This window comes from Pezoporus occidentalis, unplaced genomic scaffold (genome assembly GCF_034315485.1).
Source record: "Pezoporus occidentalis ecotype Australia unplaced genomic scaffold, CSIRO_AGI_Poc_V1 ctg838, whole genome shotgun sequence".
NCBI classification, from domain to species: Eukaryota; Metazoa; Chordata; class Aves; order Psittaciformes; family Psittacidae; genus Pezoporus; species Pezoporus occidentalis.
In genome coordinates, this window is record NW_026916201.1 from 6 (window position 1) to 11,900 (window position 11,895).

Genomic DNA, 11,895 nt, shown 5'->3' on the forward strand with positions numbered 1-11,895 from the left:
CTGGGAGGGGGCTGGGGGGTAAACTGGGGTACAATGGGATGGTTGGGGGGGGGAATGGGGTGCTATGGGGCAGACTGGGGGGGTAAATTGGGGTAGAGTGGGGGTCAGTGGGGTGGTTGGGGTGCTATGGGGCAGACTGGGGGGGTAAATTGGGGTAGAGTGGGGGTCAGTGGGGTGGTTGGGGGGGATTGGGGTGCTGTGGGGCAGACTGAGGGGGTAAATTGGGGTAGAGTGGGGGTCAGTGGGGTGGTTGGGGGGGGAATGGGGTGCTATGGGGCAGACTGAGGGGGTAAATTGGGGTAGAGTGGGGGTCAGTGGGGTGGTTGGGGGGGGATTGGGGTGCTGTGGGGCAGACTGAGGGGGTAAATTGGGGTAGAGTGGGGGTCAGTGGGGTGGTTGGGGGGGGATTGGGGTGCTTTGGGGCAGACTGGGGGGGTAAATTGGGGTAGAGTGGGGGTCAGTGGGGTGATTGGGGTGCTGTGGGGCAGACTGGGGGGGTAAATTGGGGTAGAGTGGGGGGCAATGGGGTGGCTGGGGGAGGATTGTGGTGCTATGGGGCAGACTGGGGGCGTAAATTGGGGTAGAGTGGGGTCAGTGGGGTGGTTGGGGTGGGGATTGGGGTGCTATGGGGGCAATGGGGTGGCTGGGGGAGGATTGTGGTGCTATGGGGCAGACTGGGGGGTAAATTGGGGTAGAGTGGGGGTCAGTGGGGTGGGGATTGGGGTGCTATGGGGCAGACTGGGGGTTAGAGTGGGGGTCAGTGGGGTGTTTGGGGGGAATTGGGGTGCTATGGGGTGGCTTGGAGAGGATTGCGGTGCTATGGGGGAGACTGAGGAGGTAATTGGGGTAGAATGGGGGTCAGTGGGGTGGTTGGGGTGGGGATTGGGGTGCTATGGGGCAGACTGGGGGTTAGAGTGGGGGTCAATGGGGTGTTTGGGGGGGATTGCGGTGCTTTGGGGTGCAATGGGGTGGCTTGGAGAGGATTGCGGTGCTATGGGGGAGACTGAGGGGGTAATTGGGGTAGAATGGGGGTCAGTGGGGTGGTTGGGGGGGATCGCGGTGCTATGGGGCAGACTGAGGGGGTAGAGTGGGGGTGAGTGAGGCAGATTTGGGGCCCATGGGGCAGTTTGGGGCCCTTGGGGCTATGGGGGGGGGGGGGGCAGTTGTGGTTCCTGACCCCCTGTTTTTGCCCCCCCCCCCCCTACAGGCAGTGGGATGACCCCCGGAGGCGCTGGCTTCTCCCCCAGCGCCGCCTCGGACGCCAGCGGCTTCAGCCCCGGTTACTCCCCGGCCTGGTCCCCGACCCCCGGCTCCCCCGGCTCCCCCGGGCCCTCCAGCCCCTACATCCCCTCCCCTGGTGAGTGCAGCCCCACAGCAACACCGTGACAACAGCCCAAGGGCACCCAAAGCACCACAAAACCACCCCGACAACACCCAAACCACACCCAGAACCACACCCCCACAACACCCAGAACACACCAAAACTACACCCTGACAACACCCAAAACAACCCCAACACCACCCAGAACACCCCAAAACCACAACCCCAACAACCACCCAACATCCCCAAAATTACACCCAAACCACACCCCAACAACAACCAAACAAGCCCAAAGTTACACCCAAACCATCCCGAAACCACACCCCAACAAGCAAACACACCCCCCCAAATTACACCCAAACCACAAAAAAAAACACCCTGACAACACCCAGACCACCCCAAAACCACACCCCAGCAGCACCCAAACCACCCCAAGAGCACACTCCAACAACACCCAAACAACCACAGAACCACATCCCAAACCGCACCCTGACAACACCCAAAACCACACCCCAATATCAACCAAACCACCCCAAATTTACACCCAAACCACCCCAAGACCACACCCCAACACCAACCAAAGAACCACAAAGCTACACCCAAACCACCCCAAGAGCACACCCTGACAACACCCAGACCACCCCAAAACCAAACCCCAACAACACCCCCACAACACCCCAAACCACACCCCAGCAACACCCAAACCACCCCAAAACCACCCCAAAGCCACCCCCCGACAACCCTCATAACCACCCCCAAAACACTGCTGCAACACCCCAAACACAACCTTACAACACCCCAACACCGCTACGGCAACACCCGGACAGACCCCAAAACCACCTCTCAACACCCCGAAACAGTGTAAACCCCCCCCCAAGACACCTCCAACACCCGACGACACCCCAAAGCGCTGCAACGGTCCCCCCAGAAAGCTCCCACAACCACCCCAAAGACACCCGCAACACCCGACAACCCCCTGGCAACACCCGAACCGCTCCGAAACCACTGTAAAGCAGCCCCCACAGCACCGGTGTTGGGCCCCCCATTAACCCCTCTGTCCTCTCTCTACAGGCGGTGCCATGTCACCCAGCTACAGCCCCACGTCCCCCGCCTACGAGCCGCGTTCACCCGGGGGCTACACCCCACAGAGCCCCAGCTACAGCCCCACTTCACCCAGCTACAGCCCCACCTCGCCCAGCTACAGCCCGACGTCGCCCAACTACAGCCCCACGTCGCCCAGCTACAGCCCCACGTCGCCCAGCTACAGCCCGACCTCGCCCAGTTACAGCCCCACTTCGCCCAGCTACAGCCCGACGTCGCCCAGCTACAGCCCGACGTCGCCCAGCTACAGCCCGACGTCGCCCAGTTACAGCCCCACTTCGCCAAGCTACAGCCCCACGTCACCGAGCTACAGCCCGACGTCGCCCAGCTACAGCCCGACGTCGCCCAGTTACAGCCCCACTTCGCCCAGCTACAGCCCGACGTCGCCCAGCTACAGCCCCACGTCACCGAGCTACAGCCCGACGTCGCCCAGCTACAGCCCCACCAGCCCCAACTACAGCCCCACCAGCCCCAACTACACCCCGACCTCTCCCAGCTACAGCCCCACCTCGCCCAGCTACAGCCCCACCAGCCCCAACTACACCCCGACCTCGCCCAACTACAGCCCCACCTCTCCAAGCTACAGCCCCACCTCCCCCAGCTACAGCCCCACCTCGCCCAGCTACAGCCCCTCCAGCCCCCGCTACACCCCGCAGTCTCCCACCTACACCCCCAGCAGCCCCAGCTACAGCCCCAGCAGCCCCAGCTACAGCCCCACCTCCCCCAAGTACACCCCGACCAGCCCCAGCTACAGCCCCAGCTCCCCCGAGTACACCCCGACCAGCCCCAAGTACAGCCCCACCAGCCCCAAGTACAGCCCCACCAGCCCCAAGTACAGCCCCACCTCGCCCACCTACAGCCCCACCACCCCCAAGTACAGCCCCACGTCCCCCACCTACAGCCCCACCAGCCCCGTCTACACCCCGACCAGCCCCAAGTACAGCCCCACCAGCCCCACCTACAGCCCCACCAGCCCCAAGTACAGCCCCACATCCCCCACCTACAGCCCCACCAGCCCCAAGGGCTCCACCTACAGCCCCACGTCCCCCGGGTACAGCCCCACTTCCCCCACCTACAGCCTCACCAGCCCGGCCATCAGCCCCGACGACAGCGACGAGGACAACTGAGCCTGGGTGGGGGGACCCCCTCCAGGCTATGGGGCTGACCCATAAGTTGCTGTCACCAGCCCAAGCCGGGCGGTTGACATGGGGGTGGGGGACGGTGGGGTGGGGGACACTTTGGGTCGTAGGGAAGCTTCAATGGGGGGGGTGTTGGGGTGACCCCAAAGTTGGGGGGTGACCCCCATATTGGGCTAGGGGAGGGTCCAAGGAAAGGGTCCCCATGTTGGGGTGTTGGATGCCTCCAAATGGGGGTAAGTTATGGGGGGTGTTAGGTAATGGGGGGCATACAACACAAGGGGGGTAATTGGGGGGTTCAATGCGGGGGGTGGGGGTGCTTGGCCCCTCCCCCGCCTTTATATAGGCGGTTCAATGAGGGGGGAGGGGGGGAATGGGACGTTTTGGGCTGGAAATAAAGGTTTTAGTGATTTTGAGCCGCGGCTCCGTTTGTAGGGGGTTGGGAAAGGGGGGGGAGGGGGAAAAAGGGGGGACCCCCCCAACCACACCCAAACCACCCCAAAACTACACCCCGACAACACTCAAACCACCCCAAAACCACACCCTGAGGACACCCAAAACACCCCAAAAACACCTGAACACCACCAAAACCACCCCCAAAAAACACTCCCCCACAACACCCAAACCACACCCTGAGAACACCCAAATCACCCAAAAACTGTATCCCAACAACACCTAAACCACCCCAAAACCACACCCCGACAACACCCAAACCACACCAAAACCACACCCCGACAACACCCACATCACCCCAAAACCACACCCCGACAACACCCAAACCACACCAAAAGCACACCCCGACAACGCCAAAACCACACCCTGAGAAAACCCAAACCACCCAAAAACTCTATCCCAACAACACCTAAACCACCCCAAAACTACACCCCGACAACACCCAAACCACCTCGAAAATACACCCTGACAAAACCCAAACCACCCCAAAAGCACACCCCAACACCACCCAAACCACCCCAAAACCGCACCACGACAACACCCAAAGCACCCCAGAAAAACACCCCAACACCCAGACCACCCCAAAACCACACCCCGACAACACCCAACACACCCCAGAAACACATCCAAACCACCCCAAAAGAACCTCCCCAGCAGCACCCAAACCACCCCAAAAGCACACCCCAACAACACCAAAACCACCCAAAAACTCTATCCCAACAACACCTAAACCACCCCCAAACTACACCCTGACAACACCCAAACCACCCCGAAAATACACCCTGACAAAACCCAAACCACATCCGGACAACACCCAAACCACCCCAAAAAACCCACACCCCAACAATACCAAAACCACCCCAAAACCACACCCCGACAACACCCGACACACCCCATAAACACACCCAAACCACAAAAAAAAAACCTCCCCAAAAACACCCAAACCACCCCAAAAGCACACCCCGACAACACCCAAACCACCCCAAAAACACACCCCAACATCTGAACAACCCCAAAACTATATCCCAACAACACCCAAACCACCCCAACAAAACTCCAACCACCCCAAAACCACACCCTGACAACACCCAAACCACCCCAAAAGCACACCCCGAAAACACCCAAAACACCCAAAACCACACCCTGAGAACACCCAAATCACCCAAAAACTGTATCCCAACACCACCCAAACCACCCCAAAAGCACACCCCGAAAACCCCCCCAAAAAACACCCCACCAACACCTGAACAACACCAAAACCGCACCCCGACAACACCCAAACCACCCCGACACACCCCCCCCCCAATGATGACCCCACATTGGCAGCGCCGGGATCCGAACCCACGGCCCCATAGGGACTGAGCTGAAGGGCAGCACCAGGGGGCGCCATGGGGACGGGGAAGGAGGGGATGGGGGGGGGCACAGGGACCCAATGACACCCCCAATGTCCCCGTATCCCATATCCCATAATAACCCCATGCCCCATATCCCATAATAACCCCAACACCCCATATCCCATACCTCACACCCAATACCCCATACCCCATACCCCATATCCCATGCCCCATATCCCATATCTTGTATCCCATACCCCATATCCCATACCCCATACCCCATATCCCATGCCTCAAATCCCATATCCCATACCCCACACCCCACAACCCATATCCCACACCCCGTACCCCATACCCCATATCCCATGCCCCTTATCCCATACCCCACACCCCATACCCCATACTCCACATCCCATACCCCATACCCCATATCCCATGCCCCATACCCCATACCCCATACCCATATCCCATAATAACCCCATATCCCATAATAACCCCATACCCCACATCCCATGCCCCATACCCCATACCCATAGCCCATAATAACCCCATATCCCATAATAACCCCATACCCCATATCCCATATCCCATACCCCATATCCCATAACCCACTTTGGGGCTCCCCCATTACCCTATAGGGGGGATCCCCACTTTGGGCTCCCCCATTACTCCATGAGGGGGGGATCCCCATACAATGGGTGGGGGATCCCCTCTTTGGACACCCCCATTACCCTATGGGGAGGGGATGGGGAGCCCCACATTGACCTCCCCCCATTCCCCTATAGGGTTTCCCCCCCACCCCCTTTTTACCCCTTCACAGCAACCCACACGTGGCCGAATTCCCCCCCACACCCCACGGGGGGCGGTGCTGGGGTCCAGGTTGGGGGGCAGGGAGCTGGGGGGTGCTCCAGATGTTGAGCTCCTGCTGTCACCCCCCACATCGAGGGCAAGGCCCCCATGACCCACAGGGCTGGCATGAAGGGGGCTGGGAGTAGGCCTGGAGGAGAGCAAGGGGGGGGATGTGGGGTTGTGGGGTCAATGGGGGGCAATGGGGGTCAGTGGATGTCAATGGGTGTCAATGGGGGTCAGCGGATGTCAATGGGTGTCAATGGGGTCAATGGGTGGCAATGGGGATCAATGGGGGTCAATAGGGTCAATGGGGGTCAATGGGTGTCAATGGGGTCAACGGGTGGCAATGGGGTCAATGGGTGTCAATGGGTGGCAATGGATGTCAATGGGGTCAATGGGGGGCAATGGGGGGCAATGGGGTCAGTGGGGGTCACTGGGTGTCAATGGGGGTCAGTGGATGTCAATGGGTGGCAATGGGGTCAATGGGTGGCAATGGGTGGCAATGGGGATCAATGGGGGTCAATAGGGTCAATGGGTGCTAATGGGGTCAATGGGTGTCAATGGGGTCAATGGGGTCAATGGGTGTCAATGGGTGTCAATGGGGTCAACGGGTGGCAATGGGTGGCAATGGGTGGCAATGGGGTCAATGGGGGGCAATGGGGGGCAATGGGTGCCAGTGGGGTCAATGGATGTCAATGGGTGTCAGTGGGGATCAATGGGGGTCAATAGGGTCAATGGGTGCTAATGGGGTCAATGGGTGTCAATGGGGTCAATGGGTGTCAATGGGGTCAATGGGTGGCAATGGGGTCAATGGGGTCAATGGGTGGCAATGGGTGTCAATGGGTGTCAATGGGTGTCAGTGGGGATCAATGGGGGTCAATAGGGTCAATGGGTGCTAATGGGGTCAATGGGTGCTAATGGGGTCAATGGGTGTCAATGGGGTCAATGGGGGTCAGTGGATGTCAATGGGTATCAATGGGGTCAATGGGTGGCAATGGGGTCAATGGGGGTCAATAGGGTCAATGGGTGCTAATGGGGTCAATGGGGGTCAATGGGGTCAATGGGGTCAATGGGTGTCAATGGGTGTCAATGGATGTCAGTGGGTGCCAGTGGGGTCAATGGGTGTCAGTGGGGATCAATGGGGGTCAATAGGGTCAAGGGGTGGGATCAATGGGGTCAATGGGTGTCAATGGGGGTCAACGGGTGTCAGTGGGTGTCAATGGGGTCAACGGGTGTTAATGGGGTCAATGGGGGTCAATGGGGGTCAATGGGGGTCAATGGATGTCAGTGGGTGCCAGTGGGGTCAATGGGTGTCAATGGGTGTCAGAGGGGATCAATGGGGGTCAATAGGGTCAATGGGTGGCAATGGGGTCAATGGGTGGCAATGGGGATCAATGGGGATCAATGGGCTCAATGGGGTCAGCAGGTGTCAACCAGGGTCAATGGGGTCAGTGGGGTCAATGGGGGTCAACGGGTGTCAACCAGGGTCAATGGGTGTCAATGGGTGTCAGTGGGGTCAACGGGTGTTAATGGGGTCAATGGGGGTCAATGGGGGATAATGGATGTCCGTGGGTGCCAGTGGGGTCAATGGGTGTCAGTGGGTGGTAATGGGGTCAATGGGGGTCAATGGGGTCAATGGGTGTCAATGGGGGTCAATGGGGGTCAATGGATGTCGGTGGGTGTCAATGGGGTCAATGGGTGGCAATGGGGGTCAATGGGTGTCAATGGGGTCAATGGGTGTTAATGGGGTCAATGGGTTTCAATGGGGTCAACGGGTGTTAATGGGGTCAATGGGTGTCAGTGGGGTCAATGGGTGTCAATGGGGTCAATGGGTGTCATGGGGGTGTCATGGCTGCCCCCATAGCCCTCATCCCCCCCATTGCAGTGCCATGGCCGCCCCCTCGTGCCCCACACCGGGACCGCAGGGCACTATTATGGGATGTGACAGTGCATCCCCTCCCCTCCCCCCCCATGGATTAACACCCCCCCCCCAAAGGCTCTTAAAGGGCCCGCGCTATAATTAGCAGCGGCTCAGCCTAAGCCGCTTCCCCCCCCCCTCCATTGACCTCAATGGAACATCCCTGTTCCCTATGGGACCCGCCCTATAGGACCCCCCTATAGGACCCCTCCTATGACCCATCCCTATGGGACCCGCCCTATAGGACCCCCCTATAGGACCCCTCCTGTGACCCATCCCTATGGGACCCGCCCTGTAGGACCCCCCTATAGGACCCCTCCTATGACCCATCCCTATGGGAACCCCCCCCATAGGACCCCTCCTATGACCCATCCCTATGGGACCCCCCCATAGGACCCCTCCTATGACCCATCCCTATGGGACCCCCCCCCCCAGGACCCCCCCCATAGTACCCCTCCTATGACCCATCCCTATGGGACCCCCCCATTTCCCCTATGGGACCCCCCCCCCATAGGACCCCTCCTATGACCCATCCCTATGGGACCCCCCCCATAGGACCCCTCCTATGACCAATCCCTATGGGACCCCCCCCATATCCCCTATGGGATCCCCCCCTCCCATACCACCCCCCCCCATTGGATCCCCCCACTTCAGGTCCCCCCACCCCATAGGAGTCCCCCCAATGGGACCCCACTTCTATAGGATCCCCCCCCACACCTATAGCATCCCCCCAATAGGACTCTTTCCATAGGACCCCCCCAATGGGAACCCCCATTCCCCCCCATAGCACCCCCATAATAGGACCCCCGCATTGCCCCCCAAAATGGACCCCCCCCAATGGACCCCACCCATAGCACCCCCCATAATGGGACCCCCATTGCCCCCCCCCATAATGGGTCCCCCCATTGGCCGCCCCATAGCACCCCCAATAATGGGACCCCCATTGCCCCCCCCCCATAATGGACCCCCCCCATAGCACCCCCCCATAGCACCCCCATAATGGGACCCCCATTGCCCCCCCCCCATAATGGGACCCCCCCCATTGGCCGCCCCATAGCACCCCCATAATGGGACCCCCCCATTGCCCCCCATAATGGGACCCCCCCCATTGGCCGCCCCATAGCACCCCCAATAATGGGACCCCCATTGCCCACCCCCCATAATGGGTCCACCCATTGGCCGCCCCATAGCACCCCCATAATGGGACCCCCATTGCCCCCCCCATAATTGGACCCCCCCAATTGACCCCCCCATAGCACCCCCTTAAGGGGATCATAAATGGACCGCCCCCCCATTGCCCCCCCATAATGGGACCCCCCATAGCACCCCCCCATAGCACCCCCCCATAGCACCCCCAATAATGGGACCCCCATTGCCCCCCCCATAATGGGACCCCCCAATGGAACCCCCATAATGGGACCCCCATTGGCCGCCCCATAGCACCCCCATAATGGGACCCCCATTGCCCCCCCCCATAATGGGACCCCCCATTGGCCGCCCCATAGCATCCCCAATAATGGGACCCCCATTGCCCCCCCCATAATGGGACCCCCCATTGGACCCCCCCCCATAGCACTCCCATAATGGGATCATAAATAGACCGCCCCCCCCATTGGAGCCCCCCATAATGGGACCCCCCATTGGCCGCCCCATAGCACCCCCATAATGGGACCCCCATTGCCCCCCCCATAATGGGACCCCCCATAGCACCCCCATAATGGGACCCCCCCATTGGCCGCCCCATAGCACCCCCATAATGGGACCCCCATTGGCCGCCCCATAGCACCCCCATAATGGGACCCCCATTGCCCCCCCCATAATGGGACCCCCCCCATAGCACCCCCCCATAGCACCCCCAATAATGGGACCCCCATTTCCCCCCCCCCCCCGTAATGGGACCCCCATTGCCCCCCCCATAATGGGACCCCCCCATTGCCCCCCCCATAGCACACCCATAATGGGACCCCCATTGCCCCCCCCCCCATAATGGGTCCCCCCATTGCCCCCCCATAGCACCCCCAATAATGGGACCCCCATTGCCCCCCCCATAATGGGTCCCCCCATTGCCCCCCATAGCACCCCCAATAATGGGACCCCCATTGCCCCCCCCATAATGGGACCCCCCCCATAGCACCCCCCCATAGCACCCCCATAATGGGACCCCCATTGGCTGCCCCATAGCACCCCCATAATGGGACCCCCATTGCCCCCTCCCCATAATGGGTCCCCCCATTGCCCCCCCCATAGCACACCCATAATGGGACCCCCATTTCCCCCCCCCCATAATGGGACCCCCATTGGCCGCCCCATAGCACCCCCATAATGGGACCCCCCCATTGCCCCCCAAAATGGGACCCCCCCCATTGGCCGCCCCATAGCACCCCCAATAATGGGACCCCCATTGCCCCCCCCATAATTGGACCCCCCAATTGACCCCCCCAGAGCACCCCCAATAATGGGACCCCCATTGCCCCCCCCCCCCCCATAATGGGGCTCCCCCCATGGATCCCAGTTGTCCCAGTTCCAAACTGGATCAAGCCCCAACCCCCCCCCCCCCCCCCCCCCGCGTTCCCGCATGCGCGCTCCCGTCTCCTTGGTAACGGGGAACCAATGGGGGCCAACCCCCCTCTATGGGGCAATGGGGGGCAATGGGGGGGGGGGCAATGGGGGGGGTCGATGGGGGGTTAATGGGGGGCAATGGGGGTTAATAGGGGGGCAATGGGGGGGTCAATGGGGGTTAATGGGGGGTCAATGGGGGGAATGGGGGTTAATAGGGGGGCAATGGGGGTTAATAGGGGGCAATGAGTGGCAATGGGGGCTTAATAGGGGGGCAATGGGGGGATTAATGGGGGTCAATGGGGAGTTCAATGGAGGGCAATGGGGGGGCAATGGGGGTTAATATGGGGGAATGGGGGGGTCAATGGGGGGGTTAAAGGGGGTTAATGGGGGCAATGGGCAATGGGGGCTTAATGGGGGGACAATGGGGGGCAGTGGGGGTTAATAGGGGGCAAGGGGGGTCAATGGAAAGTTCAATGGGGGGCAATGGGGGTTAAAGAGGGGGCAATGGGGGGTCAATGGGGGGGTCAATGGGGGTTAATAGGGGTCAATGGGGGGCAATGCGGGGGTTAATGGGGGTCAATGGGGAGTTCAATGGAGGGCAATGGGGGGGTTAACGGGGGGCAATGGGGAGCAATGGGGGTTAATAGGGGGCAATGGGGGATCAATGGGGGGCAATGGGGGGGGCAATGGGGGTAATGGGGGGCAATGGGGGCTTAATAGGGGGGCAATGGGGGGGTTAATGGGGGTCAATGGGGAGTTCAATGGAGGGCAATGGGGGGGTTAACGGGGGGCAATGGGGAGCAATGGGGGTTAATAGGGGGCAATGGGGGATCAATGGGGGGCAATGGGGGGTCAATGGGGGGCAATGGGGGGTTAATGGGGGTTAATGGGGGACAATGGGGGGCAATGGGGGTTAATAGGGGTCAATGGGGGTTAATGGGGGCAATGGGGGGCAATGGGGGGTCAAGGGGGGGGCAATGGGGGGCAAGGGGGGGCAATGGGGGTTAATAGGGGAACAATGGGGGGGTCAATGGGGGATCAATGGGGGGCAATGGGGGGCAATGGGGGGGCAATGGGGGTTAATAGTGGTCAATGGGAGGGTCCGGACCCATTGATGCCCCCCCTCTATGGGTCAATGAGGGACAATCAATGGGGTGTGTGGGGGTGTGTTAATGCGAAAGCTCCGCCCCAATGAATGCTCCCCCCCCCCCCCCGAAACCACGC

General features: G+C 60.6%; 1 protein-coding gene across 1 annotated transcript; it reads left to right on the forward strand.

Moving 5' to 3' along the window:
• The first annotated feature begins 1,201 nt into the window (after positions 1-1,201).
• Positions 1,202-3,685, forward strand: LOC134156280 (DNA-directed RNA polymerase II subunit RPB1). The gene is made up of 2 exons (XM_062604202.1): positions 1,202-1,357; positions 2,393-3,685. Exons 1-2 carry the CDS (start codon positions 1,216-1,218, stop codon positions 3,547-3,549), a joined length of 1,299 nt encoding a protein of 432 aa, XP_062460186.1. The 5' UTR covers positions 1,202-1,215; the 3' UTR covers positions 3,550-3,685.
• Positions 3,686-11,895: the final 8,210 nt, after the last annotated feature.

Coding starts and splice junctions, on each gene's coding strand:
- LOC134156280 (XM_062604202.1), top strand. CDS start 1,216: ATGACCCCCGGAGGCGCTGGCTTCTCCCCCAGCGCCGCCTCGGACGCC. Junction 1,358..2,392: donor CCCCTACATCCCCTCCCCTG/GTGAGTGCAGCC, acceptor CTCTCTCTACAG/GCGGTGCCATGTCACCCAGC.